This window comes from Scheffersomyces spartinae (assembly GCF_019049425.1).
Source record: "Scheffersomyces spartinae strain ARV_011 chromosome Unknown scaffold_15, whole genome shotgun sequence".
In the NCBI taxonomy this organism is placed as follows: Eukaryota; Fungi; Ascomycota; class Pichiomycetes; order Serinales; family Debaryomycetaceae; genus Lizanozyma; species Lizanozyma spartinae.
The window spans coordinates 324148-349006 of NW_025065062.1; the positions used below are offsets into that span (position 1 = coordinate 324148).

At 39.2% G+C, this 24859-nt stretch overlaps 13 protein-coding genes across 13 annotated transcripts; 8 read left to right on the forward strand and 5 right to left on the reverse strand.

Annotated features, from left to right (window-relative positions):
* Positions 1-355: 355 nt before the first annotated feature.
* Positions 356-1063, reverse strand: MGE1 (Mge1p; the record flags this gene model as incomplete). The annotated part of the gene is made up of 1 exon (XM_043192182.1): positions 356-1063. The coding sequence occupies one exon, from the start codon at positions 1061-1063 to the stop codon at positions 356-358; it is 708 nt and encodes a 235-aa protein (XP_043048477.1).
* A 1868-nt stretch (positions 1064-2931) lies between these two features.
* On the forward strand, positions 2932-7212 carry LRG1 (Lrg1p; the record flags this gene model as incomplete). Its single annotated transcript, XM_043192183.1, has 1 exon — positions 2932-7212. The coding sequence occupies one exon, from the start codon at positions 2932-2934 to the stop codon at positions 7210-7212; it is 4281 nt and encodes a 1426-aa protein (XP_043048478.1).
* Positions 7213-7354: 142 nt separating this feature from the next.
* On the forward strand, positions 7355-7612 carry KQ657_001386 (uncharacterized protein; the record flags this gene model as incomplete). Its single annotated transcript, XM_043192184.1, has 1 exon — positions 7355-7612. The coding sequence occupies one exon, from the start codon at positions 7355-7357 to the stop codon at positions 7610-7612; it is 258 nt and encodes an 85-aa protein (XP_043048479.1).
* Positions 7613-7654: 42 nt separating this feature from the next.
* Positions 7655-9058, reverse strand: KQ657_001387 (uncharacterized protein; the record flags this gene model as incomplete). Its single annotated transcript, XM_043192185.1, has 1 exon — positions 7655-9058. The coding sequence occupies one exon, from the start codon at positions 9056-9058 to the stop codon at positions 7655-7657; it is 1404 nt and encodes a 467-aa protein (XP_043048480.1).
* A 424-nt stretch (positions 9059-9482) lies between these two features.
* KQ657_001388 (uncharacterized protein) lies at positions 9483-10163 on the reverse strand (the record flags this gene model as incomplete). The annotated part of the gene is made up of 1 exon (XM_043192186.1): positions 9483-10163. One exon carries the CDS (start codon positions 10161-10163, stop codon positions 9483-9485), a length of 681 nt encoding a protein of 226 aa, XP_043048481.1.
* Positions 10164-10625: 462 nt separating this feature from the next.
* KQ657_001389 (uncharacterized protein) lies at positions 10626-11705 on the forward strand (the record flags this gene model as incomplete). Its single annotated transcript, XM_043192187.1, has 1 exon — positions 10626-11705. The coding sequence occupies one exon, from the start codon at positions 10626-10628 to the stop codon at positions 11703-11705; it is 1080 nt and encodes a 359-aa protein (XP_043048482.1).
* A 172-nt stretch (positions 11706-11877) lies between these two features.
* On the forward strand, positions 11878-13451 carry MDM10 (Mdm10p; the record flags this gene model as incomplete). Its single annotated transcript, XM_043192188.1, has 2 exons — positions 11878-11884; positions 12022-13451. The coding sequence occupies 2 exons, from the start codon at positions 11878-11880 to the stop codon at positions 13449-13451; spliced, it is 1437 nt and encodes a 478-aa protein (XP_043048483.1).
* Positions 13452-13906: 455 nt separating this feature from the next.
* On the forward strand, positions 13907-14965 carry MRP51 (mitochondrial 37S ribosomal protein bS1m; the record flags this gene model as incomplete). The annotated part of the gene is made up of 1 exon (XM_043192189.1): positions 13907-14965. The coding sequence occupies one exon, from the start codon at positions 13907-13909 to the stop codon at positions 14963-14965; it is 1059 nt and encodes a 352-aa protein (XP_043048484.1).
* A 67-nt stretch (positions 14966-15032) lies between these two features.
* On the reverse strand, positions 15033-17507 carry SWC3 (SWR1-complex protein 3; the record flags this gene model as incomplete). The annotated part of the gene is made up of 1 exon (XM_043192190.1): positions 15033-17507. The coding sequence occupies one exon, from the start codon at positions 17505-17507 to the stop codon at positions 15033-15035; it is 2475 nt and encodes an 824-aa protein (XP_043048485.1).
* A 160-nt stretch (positions 17508-17667) lies between these two features.
* Positions 17668-20352, reverse strand: KIC1 (putative serine/threonine protein kinase; the record flags this gene model as incomplete). Its single annotated transcript, XM_043192191.1, has 1 exon — positions 17668-20352. One exon carries the CDS (start codon positions 20350-20352, stop codon positions 17668-17670), a length of 2685 nt encoding a protein of 894 aa, XP_043048486.1.
* Positions 20353-20897: 545 nt separating this feature from the next.
* Positions 20898-21572, forward strand: HIS3 (imidazoleglycerol-phosphate dehydratase; the record flags this gene model as incomplete). Its single annotated transcript, XM_043192192.1, has 1 exon — positions 20898-21572. The coding sequence occupies one exon, from the start codon at positions 20898-20900 to the stop codon at positions 21570-21572; it is 675 nt and encodes a 224-aa protein (XP_043048487.1).
* A 158-nt stretch (positions 21573-21730) lies between these two features.
* KQ657_001395 (uncharacterized protein) lies at positions 21731-23047 on the forward strand (the record flags this gene model as incomplete). Its single annotated transcript, XM_043192193.1, has 1 exon — positions 21731-23047. The coding sequence occupies one exon, from the start codon at positions 21731-21733 to the stop codon at positions 23045-23047; it is 1317 nt and encodes a 438-aa protein (XP_043048488.1).
* A 305-nt stretch (positions 23048-23352) lies between these two features.
* On the forward strand, positions 23353-24852 carry KQ657_001396 (uncharacterized protein; the record flags this gene model as incomplete). Its single annotated transcript, XM_043192194.1, has 2 exons — positions 23353-23360; positions 23394-24852. 2 exons carry the CDS (start codon positions 23353-23355, stop codon positions 24850-24852), a joined length of 1467 nt encoding a protein of 488 aa, XP_043048489.1.
* Positions 24853-24859: the final 7 nt, after the last annotated feature.

The following is a 24859-nucleotide window of genomic DNA, read 5'->3' on the forward strand; positions in this document are numbered from 1 at the left end:
CAGATCCTGTACCGGCGCCGGGCCTGGTGCACGAGGCGATTGGAGTCATGGTGAGTCATCGACACTATAAAAGAGATGGCGGTATACCTGAATGAATCATAAATCTACGGCTACCGATAAGACTGGTTGAGTAACCTGTTTGGTTGAATTCAAATGACATATGATAACCTTTTGGAATATGCATTTATAGAACTGTTCAACGTAATAAAATTATGACAAAGAAAATGATTTCATAGATACAATTTAGTCGTATTCGATTATAGTGGACCGCTTAGCGGTGAGGTTTATATACAAGTTCATCAAGACATAATAGCTATAAACGTGGGTACGTGGGATCATGAAAAATGTATCAAGTTTAATTGTTGTCCTTGACCAAACCAACCTTAGCAGGTCTCAAGACTCTGCTGTTCAAAGTGTAGCCCAATTGTTGAACATGCATAACAGTACCTGGTGCCTGTTCTGGGTGGGGGATTTCAAAAGCAGCCTCGTGTAAGTTGGGATCAAAAACTTCTCCTATGGGGTCAATCTTTTGAATACCATGACGATGTAAGGTCTTTTCAAAGACATTTCTGGTCATGTTAACACCATCATATAAGTTTTTCACTTCTTCATTAGCCTTCAATGTATCTTCCTTAACAGATTGTAAAGCCAAGGCAAAGTTGTCAAGAGATTCCAACAAATCCTTTGCAAATTTTTGAAGAGCAAAATCCTTGGATTTTTGAACTTCCTTTCTGGTTGATTCTTGAAGGTTTCTAAAATCAGCAACTGCACGAGCATAGTGATTCTTCATATCAGCGAGATCTTTATCTTTCTTTTGAATCTTTTCCTTCAAGGTGGCAATTTCTTGTTGTTCAGCAGTCAATTCCACTTCAGGGACAGCAGCAGATTCAGGTTCAGCAGTAGTATTTTCAGCAGTTGCATCAGTTACCTTTTCACTGGATTTAGCACCAGTAGAGTTGAAACGGATCATGGTGGCACCAGCACTTCTGGTTGAAGGAACAGAAAACATCACTCTTCCATGCACAAGAGCAGGTCTAGAACTTCTAAGTATATTCGACAACATTTTTAGAGCAAATATGGATCACTAACTGAAACTAATGTAGATGTAATAAGAACTAATTAATGTTCAACTTCGGAACACATTAAAATGATCATCATCAACATTCAGAATGTTCCACGACATTGTCGTGAAAAATTTTCGGAACAGAATAATTTTGGTGAGACATTGCAACGAGACTAAAACTCGAACATAGAAAAACAAAATAGTTTAAATATACTTTGGCCTAACCACTGAACTATTAAAATACACTGGTACTGCATACAAACATATCATAATATTTGGTACGCAGGATTAACGATATGCAAATATGTGGGGACACAAAACCATGTAGACAGTCTTTTGTTCCAAATTAGGATGCATATGTAAAAGGTGATAAAAAAACACCAAAATATATCACAGTCCCAATTAGTTGATGATTCTATTTGAAGTGCATTTCTTAATTAAGGAGGCGATGACAGGGCAGGGTCCAGCATCTTCGAAGGGAGAGTATGCAGACAAAAAAAAAGAGGGCTGTCAGGTTTTATTTATATGTTATGGACCACGACTTCGATATGAAAGTTGTAAGCCATAATAGACACAAGCCTATACTATTATTACACCAACAATAACAACAATAACAGCAATAACATTTATAAACAAGTGCAACACGTCAAACGGGTTACAAGAGTAAAACCCAATTAGGAAGGTATTTGTGAAAGGTCTGATAGCAGGTGCTTGATGACGTGACATTGAAACTTTGGCATATCATTTCAGCGTGGAATGAGGTGGTACCTCTTGCCCAAATAAGTTAATCGCACTAGCAAGTTGTAAGGAAAAAATCGTACAAGAGACTTTAAACCATAAGCTTTTTTAGGCTATTGTCTCAAGTGTCCTGTTGGAGCACAATACCACAAACTATTGTTTATACAGAGAGGCTACTGGTAGTGTCGAGCCTTGTTTTGTTTGTTTCAATATTTGGTTAGTATGTTACGCCCTGGTCAAAATGTCTGATTCCTCCTTACAACGACAAATAATGCTAAACGGTATTGAAATAACGTCACGAATCTAAAGTCGCAGTAGTACAATAATTCAAGTTGAAGTTAAGATTAACTGAAGTCAAGCCAAGCTGGTCAAGCTGAATGTAAGTGCTTCCACTTCATTCAGAGAATATAAGTCGCCAATGTATCATGTAGTATGATACATTAGTTCAATTATACTTACCAACACTCAGTACTATACTCGTATAGTGGTAAGCACATACCATACTGTAATGTACTCGTAATATACTCTGACTATAATAAGCACTTTTTTACACCAGTATACTGTACGTAGCACTAAAATCTTGCCTAATTATATTCCTCTTTAGCTATACCTTTCCAGTCAGTCGCACCCTGCCCCAACTTTCGTGCCCATTACATCGCACCCTCAAATATATCAACAAAAATCATACCCTTACAACGTCTATTCTACACTGACCAAAAGTGACCACTTATTAGCGTATTATTGTTGGATCCAATAGCAGTCGGCTCAAGCAGCTCCAACATCCTCAACGATATTGGCATCCACTCTGCTTGGATCAAATAATAATCATCATAATAATATTGTTGTGATCATTATTAGTGCTTTTTTTTCCAAATTCCCTACCAAGTTCCTTAGACTTACCGCTACAACTACAGAAAGTTAAAGGTGCTAGAATCTAATCTAGCGTTGATCTTTCGCACCGAACCAAACAGCCGTTAGTCTATCAAGAATATAATCAACTTATTTATCTATCCACTATCGTTACAGTTTGGTCGATATTTACTGTGATTAATATTATCCACTCGCTTACCTACTTCGCTTTTTCCGTCGCTCCTTTAATACTCCTTCTGTTTGTCTGTCTGTGATTCAATATGGCTGATTATTCCCATTCCCGCCAACTATCTTCAGAAAGTCCAATGGCAGCCTCGGCTCCTCAAAGTCTTCGAAATAGTTCAACAAATATTTCAGGTATGATCAGCTCCTCCACACCAGATCTCTTTTTGACTTCCCTTTCTCCTCAGAAACAATCCAAAATATCTCATGGATCTCGATTAAATCATCATAATCAAAACCAATATCAAAACACCTCAACAACAACAAGTCCTATCCTTACTAAAACTCATAATCATTCCTTTTCTACAGGCTCACAATCATCAATCCCTTCTTGGAAAGATCTCATTCCTCCAATGCCTTCTCACTCGTCTCCAAGTAGTTCGCCCTACCAGAGTTTAGAACACATACCTGCTAGTAGACCCCATAAGCAGCTTCAACAAACAAATCAGAAATATTGGCTGCTGCCTGGGCCTCGACAACAACAACAACAACAACAACAGGTGCATATCCAACAACCGCTGTATCCTACGCCTGCATTAAAAGCTGTTGATCCTGCTAACGAGTTTGATTTCACTGGCAACAATCACTCTGCAAATGTTTCGACGTCATTGCAGAACCCTTTCAATAAGGATTTGACTAACACAAGAGCTCAATATCAAAATCATTTACAGCAACAACAACAGTATCATTACCAAAAGCAGCAACAGCAACAGCAGCAACAACAACAACAACAACAGCAGTCACGGCTGCAACTCCAACCACAACAACACCTGCAACAACTGCAATCACAGTTGCTACAAAGATTACAACAGGCACAACAAACAGCAACTCCAGTCGAACTTCCCACGGTTCCTCCCCCAGCAGCTCTCCCCGCCGAGCTGAAGAACGTATCGAATGGTGTTAAATCGGTAAGGAAGAATAGTGGTGACAAGAAACTGCCAAAAATATGCAAAAAATGTAACTTGCCAATTGTCAGCCAATTTGTTCGAGCTCTAAACTCAACATATCATGTTGAATGCTTTGTGTGTAACACCTGTGGTAAACAATGCTCTGCAAAGTTCTTTACCATTGATAAAGTTGATAATGAGAAGGGAACAAAGACTCGTGTTCCACTTTGTGAATACGATTACTTCCAACAATTGGATCTTATATGCTATAGTTGTGATAGTGCGCTTCGTGGGCCATATATCACAGCCTTGGGACGTAAATACCATTTGGATCATTTCAAATGTGCAGTGTGCAAGCGAGTATTCAAATCAGAAGAATCGTTTTATGAACATGATGATGAAATATATTGTCATTTCCATTATTCAGTTTTTTATGCTCTGAGTTGTCAAGGTTGTGGAATGCTGATTGTAAAGCAGTTTGTTGAGTTATTTAGAGGTGGGAAAAACCAGCAATGGCATCCGGAATGTTATATGGTTCATAAGTTTTGGAATGTTGCCATTACCTCAGAATATGTTGGTCTTTCTCATGCTGGAGCCATTGATGTGGAAAACTTGAAATCAAACGAAGTATCTTCTGATACTCTTATATCTATTCAAAATCAAATAGATTTTACAGTGTTGGATATTTGGCGTACTTTACTGAACTTTGAGGAGAGAACAGCTGCTTGTATTTCAGGTATGCTTCTACTGGCTTGTACTTGCAATCAAGCAAAAGGGATGGTAATTGCTTCACAATTAATTTTGAGTATAGAAATTTTATTCAAAGGTATTGATGCTGTGACACTTTTATGCATGAAGTCTCATGGATTGGTTCCAAAAGTTGAGTTGGATCTCGATGATTCTGAGCTTGAAAAGGATAATAAAGAGAAACTTTTGTCCTCTGATTCTATTTGGACTTATTATCAACCATTAAAGAAGGAACCTAGAAATCTTTCAGGGAAACTCATGGGTTACTTTGCTATACTTCGTAACTCTGCCAAAATCCCTTTGTCAGGAAGCTTATCTGCTGAATTACTTTCGATTATCACAAGTTTGGCCCATTATTTGAAGCTACTTATACGCATGGGATTGCAAAATGCTCTCAAGGTGAACAAATTAACCGGAACGGATGAAGCCACTAAGAGCTTCCTTTCCATAATTAGCACTGGAGAAGCGTTCAACAATGATGTTGAACCTCTGCCAGCAACGATTGCACTTATGAACAAGGCATTAGAAGTACCCATGAATGCAACAGATATTTGTAAGAGATGTTCCAAGTATGTGGAAAAGCAATGCATCAATTATAACTATTCGAGGTGGCATGTCAAGTGTTTCAAGTGTACCAAATGTGGAAACCACATTGATTCTATCAGGAATGCAACTGAAAGTACCGATAAGCAATCAACACTAGATGTTAAGGTGTATTATGATGAAAATGAGATGTCAATGTATTGTGATAATTGTGGAATCAATTTAGGATGTGATATTCCAAAGAAGTCGTTCCAGTATATCACAGATCTTGAGCAGTTGACTTATTTATTGAAGATTGCCATTTCCAGATCTCGTGCTACAATGTGTATATCCAATGATGGTACCCAAGTACTATCACAGAGCGTGCGAGGAATGGATACTGTGGATGAAGAGCAGATCAATGTTGATTACCGTAAGACCATCAAAGATGTAACCAGTTTAAGATCCAAACGTCAATCTCAAAAATTACAGACATCCATGGAGAAAAATGCCAGGAAATCTATTATATTGGACATGCCACAAGCGGATAAGGCTGATACTTCTGAGAATGAGGATTCATATTCCAGCTCTCATAGGTCCAGAAATGTTAGTGGGACTTCATTACTTTCTTATAAGTCAAGAGAAGAAACAGAACAATTCCAAGTTAAACCCAAGTCATTGCTTATACGAGATGAACCTCAACGTAAACTTACAAACAGTCATCTTGACCGAACATCTGATTTGTTACACAATGAAAAGTCATTGACATTAGATGATATTCCTCGAATTGTGGCAGCTGAACAAGCAAGAGAACAGAGACCTAATGCATTCAAACATAATAATTCCCTTCTACAGAAACCTTCACTTTCAGTTAATGGCTTAACTCCCCCACTTGCATCCCAAAGCGCATTGGAACCTTCAATAAATGAGGTTTCTAATGATAGTGTCACCAAACAATTAGCTGGTCCACTTGTAGCTACAAAGAATGATTTGTTACAGCCATCAAGAGCTGGTTCGAGCAAGATGAGCAGCAACGACATTTCACAATCCAAATACTTTTCAGAACTCAGCAAGCATGAGCATTATATTTTAAGATATATTGCTGTCGAAGCATTATCTACTGTTTATTCTAATTTGAACAAGGAAGAAATGTTTGGTATGATTCAATTGAAGAAGCAACTAAATTTTTGGGAGAAGTTTAAGTTTGGAAGCAACAAGGAAAAAGCTCCTGGAGTTTTCGGAGTTGATTTACATGATTTAACTCGGAAATATGGTACTGAATCCGATTTAGGAGTTGGCCCCTCAAAACTTAAAATTCCTGCAATTGTTGATGATATTATCGTTGCTCTTCGACTGAAAGATGTAAGTGTTCAGTATATCTTCCGATTGAATGGTAATATTAAAAAATTACGTCAATTAACCGAAGAAGTCAACAAATCACCTTCTAAATCACCCAATTTTGCCAACGAAACAGCCATTCAATTGGCTGCACTTTTAAAGAAATGGTTACGTGATTTACCTACTCCATTATTGACATTTAACTTTTATGAGCTATGGCTTGGATCACAAATGGAGCCTGATTTGATCAAGAGGAAACGGATTCTTCAATTAGCATACGCTTTACTTCCTAGAAGTAACCGGAACTTATTGGAAGTATTACTTTATTTCTTCACCTGGGTTGCATCATTTGCTGAGATAGACAAGGAGACAGGATCTAAAATGGATATCTTGAATATATCCACCGTTATTGCTCCTAATATCTTATACAGTAAAGAGAATAACTCCATCGACGTTGGTCATGATGGGTCAGTGCCTGATATCGCCAGTGGAGATAAGTATTTCCTTTCCATTGAAGTCATCAATCAACTCTTGGAGATTCATGAAGAACTTTGTATTATCCCCAGTGATCTCTTAGCATTCTATGATAAGTGTGGGTTTGGGAATTCAACAGGCAGTATGAGTTCGAAGGAGATCATCAATAAAATTGAGAAGACTCTTAAGGAAGAACCTGATTACTTTGAACGGTATATTTATAATGAACCTTTCAATCACTTAGGAAGGTCACCTATTCAAATTAATAGTGGTAGTGTCAGAGGACGGTTGCGACCTAATGATGAAGGTCTGAAAAAGGCTCATAGTCCTTTACGAGAGTACAGTCAGTGATGGTATAGTATTATTACAGTCAGTAATAGATAGTAGTAAATTCAGAGTACATATCTTTATTGGTAGCCGCACTACCAACTCTACTCTTCAACGCCCACTATTAATAATCGACAGAACCATATCAATTCCCATAGTAAAGACCATGAGTTTGACGGCAGATCTGTTGAAGCAGATCATCCAAGAGAGATTGGAGGCAGAGCTTGTCCAGGTGGAAGACATGTCTGGAGGGTGTGGCCAGGCGTTTCTGGTGGTGATCGTGTCATCTAAGTTCCAAGGGAAGAACAAGTTGATGAGACACCGTATAGTGAATCACGCATTGAAGGAAGAGATTGCTGGGATCCATGCCTTTACACAGAAACAGTTTACTCCTGAGGAATGGACCAGTCAAGGGGGAGTATAGACACAGTGTATACTAGTATATATATTATGACATATTAATGCTCTATAATCTGGTCTTTCCAAATACACTCTTATACTTTTCATATATAAAGAACCATGCGACAGTTATCACACCAAAAATCACCATGATAATCAATGGGAACAGTGAGATACTACTGGTTTCAGCAACAGCACCAATAAGACTACAAAACATAGCAGCGCCTGAACCTCCAGCAGCAGTGATAAACCCGATAGATGCCACCTCTTCCCGTTTAGGAACCAAGCGAATAGCAGTCATCACCGTGGTGGGGAAAATAGGTCCCACCACCACTCCGGTAATGAACACCAAGGGGAATAAGATATTGATATAGTCAGTGGCAAATAGTATCCACCAAATCAATATATATCCTCCAAAGGAGCATGTGATATATACCATGTTGGCCACTAATTCAGTAGTAAAGTAATGGCCTGTGACCCACCCTAGAACTACTCTACCCACAGTAAGACCACTCCAGAAGGAGGTCACTATATGGGAACACTTTTTATAGGGAGTCTGCTTAATTCTCATCAAATATGTAAGAAGCCATTGTCCAAACGCCACTTCTCCTCCCACGTACATGGCAAGAACTGTAGCGAATATCCATACCATTGGCTTAGCTAATACTTGAGCTATCGACACTTCACGAGAATCATCGACATCAAGTTCAGCAGTATTACTAGTGAGGTCTGTAACGATAGTCACATCGTCATCCTTAGCTGTATCCATGGCAATATCATTATCATCAAGTTTTGACTTGGTTATCACCATATACTTATACTTTTTCGGAGTCTCATATCTGAACAACATGAGTGCTGCTGTTAAACATAAACCAGACAAGGCCATCAACGCAACATAATAGTCATACCACTGCCAGGGGTTCATCTTCCGTTCAAGCAAATGAGTTATCAAAGAAGGCAGAATCATCGACCCTAACCCATAACATCCATGTAATATCCCCATCAATGGGTTACTATCTACCAAATTCCCCATCCAAGTATTTAATCCAGCATCCATTGCTCCAAACCCCAACCCACTGAAGAAATAACAGAATACAAAGATGGCAAACGGTGGCACGGTGGATATAATGAAGTATGAAATCGTCATACAACAAAGTCCAAGAGCCGTGACTCCTCTGATGCCAAAGTTCTTATGGAGATAACCGTTGCAAAGTGCCATAGTGAAGTATCCAAGGGTCCCACTGAAATAGATAAGACTGATATAAATGTCATTCACATGGTATTGCTCTTGTAACTTGGGGATTATAGCACCAACTGTTTGTTCGGCAAGTCCAAAGAGTGTAAAGAGAAAGAAACTGCAACTGATTTGACCCTTCAACAACCGACTGCTCCGCCAATCACTTGAATCTATAAAAAGAGTCTCGTCTTCATATTCAACGTTATATGGAGAGTTGGAGCCAGCTTCCGTCATTTATATGACTCTATGATACTTTTAAAGAGTGCTTGCAGAATGAGACCCATCTCAAGCCTATCTTTATACTGTGGTCTTAAAGAGGAATAATTGCAATTGGAATTACCCCAGATCCTCCGCACGACTTCCGGGCTCGCAAGAATAATGACAAGATATTTCCAGCAGTAAGCATATTCCAATAATAACAAAGTTATTTATAGGAATTCCAATAGGGAAAGCTTACGATAGAATTCGGCAAACAATTCAGTATAAAAGAAAGGAAATTAAGTCCTCTTTCTGCGTAAGTTATTGCCTTATGAATTCGCAAAAATACACATTCCGAGGACACTTCCGAGGATCAACATAGTAGTTCCCCCTCACACAAAGGAGATGTTGTAGTCTATAAATGAAGTTTAATCTGTAATATACTCAACTTAAACTTGACTCATGTTTTCAAGTCATTCAAATTGGCGATTAGATGATGAATTTCAGCAAATTCTGGCTCTAATAGTTGGGCTTTCTCACTAATGGATTTCTTCTGGGTCTTTGTGGGATTCAAAGCTTCTTCATCTATAAGATAGACAATGAGGAATTCAATGATCTTATAGTTTAAATCTGATTTGGCCTGGTTAGTCAAATCAAACTTGCGCATGACTTTGATGCATCCTCCACATCGTTCAAAAGATCGGTAGTTATCCAAATCTTTAAGGATAATATGGACTATGGTTGAAACTATTGAAATGAGTACGTCAATATCCGAGGTGAGATCTAAAACTTCTAAGATGGCCTTCATGTTGGAGTTTTGATGGAATATAACTCTGGATCGAGGATGAACTAATAATAAACCCTGTAGCAAAGTATTACATTGAATTAACCGGATAAGGAGGTCCTCGTCTTCTTCTTTAGCAAGTGAATCGTAAACACTAACCAAATGTGAAGCTATATTGTGATCAAACGTATCTTGCAACGTAACAAATGGGTTATTCTCAATTGAACCATTTCGGATTAAAGGAACCAAATCACTCAAAACAGATTCTAACTTGTCTAAACCAGACACCACTATCTCATGCTTATCACTCTCAAGTAGCTCAATAATATCGGTGAGAGTCTCTGAAGTATCAGACATTGTTATGGCCGCTGTCTTAGAAAAGCACAGTACTTCACGAAAGCAAGTCTCGTTAAATCAAAGCCCAGTTGAATAATCAATATCTGATCACATGACCAAAAATGTCGAGCAAATAAATAGAACAGATCCCGCTTCAGTGAAATGGGATACTAAGTAATATTAACAAAGATGTTATAAGCTTGAATTTGCAGCCAACGTAACTCCAACAAACATAACACTTCCGGTCGACTCACTAGTTAAGTGGGTAAGTTGAAATATACTCAATCTGGAAATATCTGTCAACAGTGCACGGCTTGAAATTTATGTCCCCTTCTTCCAGCTTTTGTGTAACTGCCTCACCTCCCCATCAACAAAAATACTGAAACACCCTAAAGCAGAATCACTGAACATTATGTTCTTCCTTTAGGCAACTGACTGAATCATTAAGTTTCCGTTGTTAGTAATAATATTGTCAGATCAAATATGACTGCGGCTATTGCAGTTGGGTGCATGGTAGCCGTAGCTTCGTCTGTTATTCAAAGTTTGGGTATAACATTACAACGTAAATCACATTTGCTACGAATTCCAACTTCATATCATGTAAATGAATATGTTATACGACGGAAACGGAATATGTGGTATACGGGGTTTCTATTATTTATTATTGCTAATATCTTTGGTTCAGTTGTTCAAATCACTACATTACCTCTTATTATCCTTTCCCCGCTACAAAGCATTGGTCTCATATCTAATAGTATTCTCAGTGTTCTCATGCTTCCTGGTGAAGAGTTTACACGGAACTTATTCTGGGGTACGGGTGTCATTGCCACGGGTGCTATTATTATTGCCTATAATGGCTCATCAATTTCATCTTCACAACCTCCCCCAAACACTCCACGGGCTCCAGAACTTCAATTCAGATTGGTAATGGAAAAGTTTCTTGCATCTCCATTTTTCCCATGGTTTGTGGCTACATTTGTGTTTATAGCTGCACTCCTATTTTTAAACTACACCGTTTTCAGAAGGAATTCATCCGTTAGAGGTGCACTATTTGGAGTTGTCAGTGGAACCTTAACGGCACATACATTCCTTTTCGCTAAATCAATTATCGACATTGTGTTTGAGATTATTTTACATCAGAAATCTCTCAGACATATCTTCTCACTAAATGATCTTTCAGCTTACATAATGTTATTGCTGATGGGAGTGATCATTGGATTTCAATTGACAGCTTTCAATTTAGGTTTGGCTGAGATCTCAACCGCAGTTTTATATCCACTTTGTTTCCTAGTGTATAATTTGGCAAATTTGCTCAACGATGTTTTGTTCAATAAATTGCCAATTCTGAAACTGTTATTTTGGATTGTTGTTGGGTTATTGTTGGTATTGATTGGTGTTGTTGTCATCAGTTGGGATGATATGCGTGGCCAATGTCATCCGGAAGAAGGAGAGGAGTCCATGAACTTAGCTAAACGGGGTGAGATTAACTATGGTCTGACTGACCGTAGGTTCAGAAGAGCGCTCAGTTATGAGGAAACCCAACTTTTAAGTCTGATGAAATAGAGCACATGGGATTATGATTAAATTGGGATAAAGGTACATAGAGGAATGTTTATTGGCAGGTATACAGATTAATTGATTTGTAGAAATAGGGAAGCAAAATGTAAACATTTACATATGTATATACGCTGGGGAACGAAATATACGATATACATATACACATGCATATGATTATATGCATGGTAATGATGCATGCTAAAATATGCTTATCAAATCGCGACGTAAAAAATAATAACATCACTCTCTATTCCTACCCAAATGTATTCCTATATGGAATATCTACAGCGATGCTTCTATAAGGCGACCTACTGGAACGAAGATAATATCTTTTCTAATGTTACTGCCACATCTCGGGCACTCATTGAGTTCCCTATACCTCAAGGTTGCAAAGTAGATGTTTCCAGTATGGCCACTGGATATCTGGCCCTGACATTCACTTTATCCAACAATCTGACAGTAAATGGATCTTTGGCATACTTATACACGTCCATACCATTGCAAAATACGTTGGGAACCAGAGATATTTCACTTCAAGACGCCATCTCAGGATTTAAGGTGATTGATCCTCAACCAGATAAGAAATCCAACACCAATAACAACAATATCAATGGTGCAACTTTACTCTATGGACGCATGTACTTCCCGGGAAGTTGCCTTGAAGCTATGATGATTAAGAAACTTACCAGTCAAACTCAACTTCTTGTCAAATGCATCAACAATCCCCATGTACAGAATGATGGCACGATGATAGTATATCTCCAGAAGAATGCTCCAAGGTATCTGAGAGAGTTTATCTTTTCGACCAATGAACTGTTGTTGGGGTTTCGATGTTTGTACAACTTGAATAATCCACAAGAACAACAACAACAACCGGATCATCCACCACAAACTTCACACCATCACCCACAATCTGGTACCAATGAAGATATTGCCATAATACCCAAGTTTGATAACTCGGTGCTCTCCATTGGGACAGAGATATGGTATGCTGCACGTAGTCTAAGCCCCGGGTTATCGGCTTCTATGCGTTATTCCACGAGATCTACGTCTACAGGGAAGCCTTTGGCCATGACACTTTCAGTAAACCCAATGTTAGGTCACATTTCATCCACGTATTCCGTTAAGACGTCAGTGGCCTCCACATTCTGTTCTCGATATGACTTCAATGTCTACTCATATGCTTCCAATTTGCAAGTAGGCTTTGAAGTTTTTAACTACTCCAAAAAACACTCTCCCAACACATTTACAAACCACACAGTCAATCTTTCGTCAAAGGAGAACAAGTCTCTTCGGTCTCAGGGACAGAAAGCCAATAACGACTTCAAGGCTGCTACACCAATAGATACTAAGGGTAGCCAACATCCAGTGCCAAGTGTCATAGCCATCAGAACTCCAACTTCTTTTAGTCACAACCATAGTATAATTAACCCCATTGAGAAACTGGATGATTACTTCCATATCAGTCCTACGTTGTTTCCAAGTCAAAATGGATCTCAAAAAACTCTAGAAGCCGAATCTCCGGTGGTTAACGAAACGGTGATGGACGCTTTCCAGCATTTGGTGAGCGAAAGTGATTTTAGCTCGGTATTTAAATGCTCTACCAGTTTCAAAGACAAACAAGTGAAACTTCTTTGGGAGGGAAGAGCCAAAGATTTTCTTGTAAGTACAGGGGTTAAATTTCGACTCAATTCAAATGACTTGAATCCGGAGGTAGCCAAATTTGGTATATCGTTTTCTTACGCTGCTTGATGAATGATGATAATGTGAAAAGGTTTGATGTCTCTTTTTTTTTACAAGAATGTGTTAATATGTATGCGCAGAGTTTACGATAGAATATGTACAATTTATGCATAGAATAATAATTGTGCGTTAATAGTTTATAGACCTTGCAGATTACATTAATTGTAATCTTCAGACACGATTTTGGTAGCGCTAAACATAGGCCATGTTACTCCATTCAACACTAAAATATCTTATTATGATACATAGTAAAACAACACCTAATGCTTATCGTTCATACTGTAACCTTCCATAGCCTCTCCATCACATCAATCATGCTCATCTCTTAATTCCATTGGCTGTTCGTCCTTAACTGCCGAAAAAATTATGGCCGGGTAACACCCTCGCGACAAATCAACAGTGAAAAATTTGAAACTAACTTGTACCCACCACAAACCTTCTTCTCTTTCTCCACCACCACCGCAATGACCAATAGAGAGCTCTACGGCTTATTCAAGAACTCTAAGTTCGCCCAGGTGGCTAAGCCATTGAGTAAGACTTTACGGGGAAAGTCTAGCGTTCCCACGCATCAAATTATTTACACTCCCCAAGCCAGTGCTCACAGATCTAACTTTGGTATCAAAACAACATTACCCTCCCAAATAGGTAGATCCCACATTGTATTCAATGATATCGACAATGCTAAGAATATGCCCGATGTTGAGAAGTACTCCGGACATTTGTATACTCGGAAGAAGTTTCAGGAAACAGGCATTGCTGTTAAGAACTATCTTTCTGAACAAAATCCATTGTTCCCATCTGAAACCACCAAGACAAAGACAAAGAGTTCCGATGGCACCATTTTGGGTGGACTTAATTTGAATGGTAGATCAGGATTAGCTGAGGTCAAGAAGGTACTTGCCAGTAACTCTGCCTTATATTCAAAGTTTAAGTCGTGGATCTTGAGGAACCATCCTCAGGTATTGGTTCTGCAAGTATCATCCCAGACATTGAAGGGATTGGTAGTTGAATTTGTCTCGACACACCCGGAAGTCAACCCCAAAGAGTTCTCTATGACAGATATGGTTAGAAACGATAACTCCAACATAAAAATCCAAGGCACTGGTGGATTTTCCTACGCTCAAAAGGGTAGATTAGCCAACTCACCTAATGGTATTAAACATGGAGTCATTGCTCCTGGTAGAATAGTGCATGAAAGAGAAGCTGCTATTGGTGGGTTGGTAGCGGGTGTTAATGACCGAACCATCATGTTACAACTGAATTTCTCCAAGAATGTTCCTAATGCCCACTCAAGACAATTTGTCAGTCCTTTCAAGATCACTGATGTGGAAATTGGTGAAAATGGTAGAGTCAAGATGTTTGCTGATGGTGTGGCCACGGGTAAATGGATGCATAAAGCTATGAATGGTGATTTTGATCGTCAATATGAGGCTTCAAACCCCAAGTTTGCTAGAGCAAATGAAAGAAATGCTGAAGACAATGCTCAATTACAAAACTTGTTGAACTTAATCAACCTCAAGTAGTTTGATGTGAGTGTGCTTTTCCTGTAAATAGAATGATACGATTCTCATAGATTTAAACAAAAACCTTTCAAACAGTATCCACTGCCAATGGTCTCTCAGTGATAGGAGTCGAGATTTTCGAGTTAATATCACCTTCAAATGTAGTCTCTGGGTTTTCCTGTTTGATTTCTTCCTTTTTAACTTTCTTTTGTTTGGACTCAGCTCCATCCTTTGGCTTTCTCTTTTTATAGTGTCGTTCAACAACTTCAGGCTGTGATGTTGGAACTCCAATCATTTTCTTTTCTTCTTGCACTAACTGCACTCGAATATTCTCTGCCAAAGATTCATCAAGACGAGCATCCACCTGATACCAAAGATAGTAGCTGGGTAACCTCAGTCCAATGTTGAGAACTCTGGTCATATACTGCTGAACTTCCTCCAAAGGCTTGGTCATGTTGACTATTATGGGAGTAAAACGGACAGGGATATTGTGAATAGTAAAAGTAAGGGAAGTGAATCTTATTTCAGGCTTCGAAGGAGGTACTAATTTCTTTACCACAGCTTTACGAGATTGTGGTTTGTTCTTCCTTCCTCCAGCAGCACGACGTACTGGTGCTCTTCTTCTGGGTGTAGCTACTATTTCTGGTGCCAGTACTGGTGCCAGTGCTGGTGATTCCGTTTCGGGTTCTTCCTCTTGAGGTTCTGACTCCACCTTCTCAAGTTCAACAGTCTCAGAAATTGTAGCTGCAGTTGCTGCAGAAGCTCCTTCTCCTTCTCCTTCAGCTTCAATCTTGACTTTAGCTGATTCATTGTCTTCTTCATATTTTCCTTCACCTTCCAGTTTTCCTTCTTTGAGTATAGCTTCCTCTTGTTCCCGTTTGAGTTCTGCTTCCTCTTGCTTCTGTTTGAGTTCTGCTTCCTCTTGCTTCTGTTTGAGTTCTGCTTCCTCTTGCTTCTGTTTGAGTTCTGCTTCCTCTCGTTGCTTGACTTCCTTTTCATAGTCTGCCAATTTAGCGTCATATTCATCTAGTTCTGACTGGTTATGGACCCAGAGATGACTCACTAATATATCATTGTAGTCCGTCTTATCTTCAGGATCCTCGGGAGGAGGATTAGCTGCTTCAATTGCTTCACAGATAGCCATTTTAGGAAAAAGAAAACGAATATTGGCATTCTCTAGAAATTCAAACACTATAGTAGCATCAGTTAAGTACCGTTCTTGGAATGCTGTTAGCTTTTGTTCTTTGGGGATTTTCGATTTAGGAATCTTCTTCTCTTTAAGCTTTTCTTTTCTTGCAGTTTCTGTAGCAGGAGTTATACCTCCATTTTCACTACTCAAACCAGAAGGAGCCGTAGTAGTGGCAGCACTATTCTGATTTTGAAATAAATATGCATGATATGGTTGTGGTCCCATTTCTCTAGCCCTCTTTATATACTCTTGAAACTTTTGTATTTGTTCTGGTGTTGCTCCACCCAGTGCAACCACTTTCATCAATGAATTCAAAGAAGCATCTTGTCGGGCAATTGCATTCAAATTAGAGATCATAATCTTGTTTTCAATTGACTGCATGTTATTAGGATCAGATGAAGGTGGGAGAGGACCTGAAGGAACGGTGTTAAAAAGTTTCTTCTTCTTTTCATATTTCCCAGTTTTATTATACTTTCTAGTGACTTTTTTAGGTTCATCCGTAGTAGAACTGCTACCATTATCAGTTTCAGTACCAATTTCAGTATCATCTTCTTTAGTACCAGCTTCAGATTCACTACCATTTGCCGTAGTACTACTTATTGGTTTCGTAGGCGTCTCAGCAATAAACGTATTGGCATCTGATTGCCTCGGAGGATGCCCATTATTACTTATCATGGGATCAACATTATTATTATTATTATTATTATTATTATTAATAGTAGTAGTAGTAGTAGTAGTAGTATGCGGTAAATGAATAGCACTTGCACCCCGTTGTCTTTCTCTTTCCTCCAATTCTCTGGCTTTCCTCTCTCTGGCAGCTATTTTGGCCTTTTTAGATTCAAGTTCCGCCACCTTCTCCTCTCTTTTCTTTTCCTTCTTATCCATCTTCTCCTGTTTGATTTTGTCCTTATCACTACGATCGTCTTTGGCTATAAAGAGACGGATCTCAAACACGTGAGGTCCCAAGGTCAAGTTAGCCTCACACAACTTGACCATGATATCTCTGGCACTTATATCATTCCCAAGGATGGCTTTCTTATCACCCAATGCTTCATCTTTGCTCGATTTGGGCACAGGTTTATCCATCTCTGCTAGCTTCTTAGCATAACTCGTCTGCTTCACCCAGTACAACTTAAACATGGGACAAACATGAACGTAGTAGTACCGCAGCTTCATAAGCGATCGATAAAGCACCCCAGTGTCCTTGATAGTGAGTGGAGTCTTGAATACGTCATTGGGTGGTGGATTGAATGAAATAGGTAAGTCTTCCAAGATCTCGAACGGCCGAACGATTTCCTGTGAAAGTAGACGTTGTTGCTCCTCGATCTCCTCAAGCTTAGCCTGAGTAATTCTACGTCTGACTCTTGGTGGCATTGAGTGGGGGACAATTACTGTAGTAAGAAACAACTACTGCAGTAAGAAATAAGTTAACATACCTTCTTGATTAATATTTATATTTGGTGTTAGGATCTTTCCCATCACGTGACACGGGTCTACAAAAATGTATACCAAATATAAGTAAATGCTATAACCTCTAAAGAGCTTCTTCTAATGCATCCAATCCTTGTCTAAATAGTTTGACCATGGTCTCCAACTCGTTGACCAACTTAACCTTGGGCGTAGTATCAGAAAAGATTTCAGCATCAATAATTGGCAAGGGAGGGAACTTAGTCGTAGTGGTGGTTGTAGTCGTGCCACTTCTTGTTCCACTGAGGTTCGGGGTTGGAGACGAGCCACTGGTGGAGGCTTTAGAAAGAAATACCGACAGCTGTCCCGATGTCGGGGTAGCAGTGGCTAATCCTGGAGCTGCCATGGTGGCTCCTGAGCCTTGACTAAGAGAGTTCTTCTTAGAGCTTGGATGACTTCTTGAACCTGAGCCTGAGCCTTCGTTTGATGCAAATAAATTAGGAGGACCGTTACGTTCATCTGAGTGTCCAGTGCCAGTGCCAGTGCCAGTGCCAGTGCCAGTGCCAGTGCCAGTGCCAGATCCAGGTCCAGATCCAGGTCCAAGTCCAGGTCCAAGTCCAGGTCCAGTTCCAGGTCCAGTAGGTCCCAATACAATCTCTCTTTCTGTTAATGGTGTCATACTTAGACCTTGAGCCAGCGCAATGTTAACTCCAAACTGGTTAACATCTTCGTGGTGTCCTGTTCCATGAGGAGTAGTAATGGTATTGGAATTAAATTCCTGGCTATTAAGAACAGTTAAATTTGTAAAGTAGTTGGAGGGTACTGGCATTTGAATATGTAAGCCTGGTCTCACTCTTTTTGCTTTGACAGGTACATTAGTGGGTGTGCTTCCAGTAGATAAAGGAGCCGAGGAGGTCGCTGCTGTAGTGGTAGTTTGAGCAGTAGAGATCAGTCCATTCGAAGCCAATGAAGCAGTTGAAGCTGTACTGGCTGAAGTGGTGGTAGCTATTGATGCTGTGGTTGAAGGTTTCAAGTTAATAGGCTGCAATAAAGGATTAGAATTGTTTTGTAAGACCTTCATGGATTTGGAGGGAGAGGTGGTGCTATTCAAACTGGTTAAAACATTGGAGACTGAAGGAGGTTTGGGCGATGGCGTTCTAACATTAGAGCCTATGGTATAAGGAGGAGTATGTGGTTGATTCATACTGGAGCTAGGTCCAACAGAAGTAGAACCAGTGGCAGTTGATGTTGCTGAATATGTGTTCAGTATAGTCTTCTTTCTTGTCCTACCAATTCGTGTAGAGCCGCCTTCAAGTGATGCCAGCGATGATTGTGAATGATATAATGGTGGAGGTTTGTATAACACAGGATGCAGTGGAGCAGAAACTGTTGATACCAATGCTGGTTTCACCGGTGGCTGACTAGTGGTAGTTGTTGATGGTAGTGCAGATGTTGAATATGAGATATTGTCCATGTCTGGGATTTCTATGGTTGGAGATTCCAATCGTATATGAGAAGGTAATTCAGGAGCTTCTGTGACCGTTGGAGTGGTTGCTTCTGCATCTTCAAAAAGCAGAGCAAGTGATTTTGGAATATTAGCAGTTGAAGTTGATCTTGAGATATGACTATGACTGTTGTTACTACCACCACCTATTCCTGTCATTGTGTTGCTATTAATATTGTAGTTAACATTATTGTTGAATGCGGCAGTACCCGTTAAAGTATTCATATTGCTGAAGTTTGAGGTCTCAAACCCAAAAGTGGGATGAGTGTTATAATTATCATTATTATGGTCATGATCATCCACCAAATCGATATCATTCTCCACAATATATTCTCTGCTTGATAATGAATCAAAATCCCATTTCACTTGAAGTTGTTGATTATTGTTGTTGGTTTCATCCACTTGATGAGCTTCGTCCTCAATGTTAACAAACACAGATTCTCGAGATGAATGCTTATCTCTCCATAAAAGATACCGCAGTATAACTTCCATTAGAATAGAAGATGGTAAATTCTTGTAGGATTTAACAATCTTACACTTTAATAGATCTTCAGCACTTGGTCTTTCCTCTGGGTTTTCATCAAGACAGAGGGCTATACATTCTTTCAATATAGGAGAATATTCTCTGCCTTCTAATCTTGGTGGAGTCAGTTTGGAAATCATTTGAATGGCCCATTGAGCATCTTTATCACAATATGGTGGGTTCCCAGTGGCGATTTCGTACATGGTGATACCCAATGACCATATGTCTGCCTTGGAATTATATGTATCACCTTCTCTAATAACTTCCGGTGCCATCCAAAATAATGTACCTGCCATAGTTGTTCTTTTCATTGAATTGGCCAGGATTTTAGCTGCTACGCCAAAATCACATAATTGAACGTTACCTTCCTTGGATATTAAAATATTGGCCGCTTTAATATCTCGGTGAATAACCCCTAACTTATGAACAGCTTGAAGTCCAGTAAGAACTTCCCGGAAGATAACCCCCACATACCGTTCTTCAAATACACCAGCTCGAAGAAGTGTTCTAACAGACCCGCCAGCACAATAATCCATAATGATCCATAGTCTAGTATCATTTAGAATGGAACCATAATAATGGGTGACATTAGGAACGTTTCGAAGTTCCGTAAGAAACTGGATCTCCAGTTGAACTTCGGCTACTTCGTCATCCTTAGTATCTAGATTCAATACCTTAATGGCAACAACCTTCTTGCTTTGTTTATGATACCCTTTATAGACTACTCCAAACTTACCCCGGCCAATAATCTCCGTTCGCTTATATATGCTGGAAGCAGACGGCATGGTATGATCTGACACAACACTATAACACTAAGAGTCTTCTCTATATGGAATTAGCTTCGTATATTATACGAGTGGATGTAACACTAATGAATGTATATAGAGGCTAGTCTATGGAATCTTGTCTTTGGTAATCACTAAGGATGTGATCTTAATTGTGTGTTTGGTGATCCAGATGTACAGGGACATTTCGCTTGATGTTCCATCACAAATGTACAGTACCATATATGGTTACAAACTAGAACCTATGCGATAGTAGGAGACAAGTTATATGTTATACAATTTATATACGTTCTTACGATATACATGTTTACGAGATACATATACATATTTACGATAGACATAAATACATACATACATACATACATATACATACATATACATATAAATATACATAAGCACATGTAGTATTACGCTTATAACTGTGTATCAAAGTATTTCCCAATTGAGTATGTCTGGTTATTACCTAATCAGGTTTTTGATATTTCATCAACCACTCATGTTGTCTTACAATCATTCAAATGACTCATTTCCACTAACCAAACATCATGGCCAGAACCTCAGAGATCAAAAGGATCACTAATGAGACAAAGATTCAGATTGCTCTCTCATTAGATGGAGGAGTTGTAGCTCTTGACGAGTCTCTCTTCACTAAGAAATCAAAGACTACTGACGAAGATGATGCTCATGCGACTCAAGCTACTTCTTCTCAAGTTATAAACGTCCAAACTGGGATTGGCTTCTTAGATCATATGTTACATGCATTGGCCAAACACAGTGGTTGGTCTCTTATCATTGAGTGCATAGGTGACTTACATATTGATGATCATCATACAGCTGAAGATGTTGGTATTGCACTTGGTATGGCATTCCACAAGGCACTTGGACAAGTTAGAGGTGTTAAGAGGTTTGGAACCGGATTTGCTCCGCTCGATGAAGCATTAAGTAGAGCTGTAGTTGATTTGTCCAATCGACCATATGCGGTGGTTGAATTGGGATTAAAGAGAGAGAAGATTGGTGATTTGAGCTGTGAAATGATTCCCCATGTAATTGAATCGTTTGCTCAAGGTGCTCATATAACTCTACATGTTGATTGTTTGAGAGGATTCAACGATCACCATAGGGCTGAGTCTGCGTTTAAGGCCATGGCTGTGGCTATTAAGGAAGCTATTCTGTCTAATGGAACCAACGATGTTCCTTCCACCAAAGGTGTATTATTCTAGTATATAAGGTAGACCTTGACACTGAATGAACGTAGTGACTATGCAATAGCTGACAGTTGAATGATTGTAGTTGACTCGGAGTCTTGACTCTGTGTTTTCGCATTGAAAAATATAAACTCATCGCATACTTCTTCATGGCTACAACCAGACCTTAACCAATGTTTAGACTATTCCCTCGTGTTGCTAGACAGTTTCAAAGTATCAGGCCGTTACATCGGGCCGAAACAGGCACCAAGAAGCTGCCATCAACTTTTAAAAAATCATCAACCTATAAGAAATCATCATCTAAGATCAACACTCTTTCCCAGACACTTCCAGACCAGAAGAAACCTCCTAAACCTTGGGTCGTTCAAGGGATACCTAAAGACGAGTTCTTCCAAAGGAAATATGGTAATATCAGTCGTGAAGAAAGAAAACGACTCGATGAAAAAGTCGACCGTCAAAGAAGATTAAGAGAAATGAAAAGAGCTCACGAAAGATCCAAATTGGGTTTACCAGACAGGAAGACTGGTGGGCCTGTGAATGGTACTCCAACTATGAAACGGATCAGAAACCCCTTGTATGATTATATATTTGGTACCCATTCTGTTTTAGCCACACTCAGGGTGAATAAGCGAGATCTGTATTCTACATTATACCATCATAATATTAAAGATCAGGAGATACTCAAGTTGGCCAAAAAATTGGGCATTAGAATCATAGAGTCTTCTAAACAAGAGTTGCAGCAATTATCTGACGGAGCAGTACATAATGGTGTTGTACTTGAAACCAAGCCGTTACAGATCTGGCCAGTTCAAGATTTAGGTGTACCAAATGGTGATACTGGAGATTACAAAGTGTATCTTTATAATGATTTGTATGGCACAAAAATTGAGAAGGACTACCAAGTGGTTCGAGAAACACCTAATGATAGTCAAAGGTACCCCCTTGGAGTTTATTTAGACGGCATAACTGATCCTCAAAACATTGGAGCCATTTTCAGATCAGCATATTATTTAGGAGTGGACTTTATTATCGTGCCCTCTAGTGAGACTGCCAAATTGGGTGGAGTGGCTCATAAGGCAAGTGCAGGTAGCTTAGAATATATTACAGCTATGAGTACCGATGAACCTTTAAGATTCATCGATAGAATCAGACAGAATGGTTGGAATGTTATTACTACGGCGGGAAGATCTAATTCCCTTCAAAAAATGGATTTAAAGGGTAAAGATACAAAGATCATTGAGACTCTTGATAAACGGTTCATTGAACCGGAAGATCTATCGGAACTTCTTTTAAAGAGTCCCATGCTTTTAGTTATGGGAAGTGAAGGAGCTGGTGTACGTACGCATATCAAATTAAGATCGGATTATTTGGTTGGGTTACCAAGAATGAGAGTTGATAGTTTGGATAATGGACTAGTTGATTCTTTGAATGTTAGTGTCGCATCTGCTTTGGTGTTAGATAAGTGTGTCTCATTTACAAGAATCAATTAAGTATATATATTACGACGTACTTGTATATAATTAAATAATCCGTGTACATAATCCTTGAATGTGTAGAAATAACAGTTATGCAAAGAAGCAAGCAGGCTATGCGGAATTATGTACGTATACGTTTATTTTGTCACACGAGTGGGTGTCCTGTATCACCTTCCCGATTGGGAAGTCTATCTGATAAGTGTCAGGGTAATAAGGAGATAAATTATTGGAATACAATTCAATCTCGTTCTTTACTCTCGGTAGTATCATGGAGCAATATCACCTAGTAGTATTGGTTCACGGGTATGTCTATTTTATTTATGTATACGTGTATACGCTACAGTTATCACTAACCCTTTAGTCTATGGGGTAACCCTAGTCATATGGCATATATTAAGAGCCAATTAGAAACTCAATTCTCTAAGCATTCCTTTAACAACGAGAAATTGTTTGTATATACTACAGGCTCTCATCCAGGGTATATTACGTATGATGGAATCGATATCAATGGCAAAAGAATAAGTGATGAGATAAAAACTATCACCAACTCCTTAATGAATCAAGGAGGTAAAGTAACAAAGTTTTCATGTGTTGGATACTCCTTAGGAGGTTTGATGATAAGATATGCCATTGGAGAGTTGTTTAATAGTAATTACTTTGACCATTATAATATTGAACCCGTTAACTTTGTTACCTTCTGTTCTCCTCATGTGGGAGTGTTGTTGCCAGAAGTCAACTTATCCATTAAGCTATTTAATAAGATTGTGCCTTATTTATTGGCCAATACGGGGAATCAATTGGTACTCAAAGACACTATCAACCATCATCAACATTCTCACCAACAACTACCTTTATTGGTGTTGATGTGTGACCCTCGGTTCTGTTTCTTTAAGGCGTTAGCCAGCTTCCACTATAGATCTCTATACACCAACATCATCAATGATAAACGTACCTGCTTCTTCACAGCAGGTATATCCAATAGGGACCCCTTTGACTCAATGCACAACCAGCTGGCTCTGGGGTACCATTTGGCTTACATTAAGGAGTACGCACCAGTGATCATCGACTACTCCAAACTGATCCATTACTCCAAGATCTTGCTAGTAGATGATGATGCGGCTGCTGCTACTGGCGCTACTGGTCCACGCTTGTCTAACTTCATTTCAAGGAAATTGAACTGGTTCAGAGTGTTAGCAAACATCATCTTTCTCACACCACTATGGGCCATCAGTTTGATATGTAGAAGCGTGGTGGAGAGAGTTAGATTGAGTCTCAGAGTACGCAAGTTCTTTAAAGAGACTTCCATCTTACATCTATACGATATCATTGACGATACAGATACTGACGAAGATGAGGACGAAACTGTGGATATTCCTTCCATAAAAGGAAGCACCACTATTGAAGATGAGAACGCAGACACCGTCTACATTTCCAATGAATTGAATACTCAAACAGATATGTTTATGGAGTCAGTGTTTGATGCTATGCACACACGAAAATACCATCCCTATCAATATGGATTCACTTCATCTTCCAAGGGCCAACTGCCCTTACCTTCTACTCTGCATTTAAAAGACTTGAAGTCGACGAAATATAGAAACGATTCAAACCATGGTGACAATGATGAGTTCCGGTTGAAATTGACTAGCCATCAAGAATACATCATTGAGCAATTGAACTCACTTAATTGGTCTAAATATCCAGTGCTTATTCGTCGAACCAAAGCCACCCATGCTGCCGTCATAGTTAGAAGTGAAGAACCTCTGTTCGAAGAAGGTAAATTGGTGGTGGACCATTTTGTCAAATCATTTCGTTATTAAAAATATA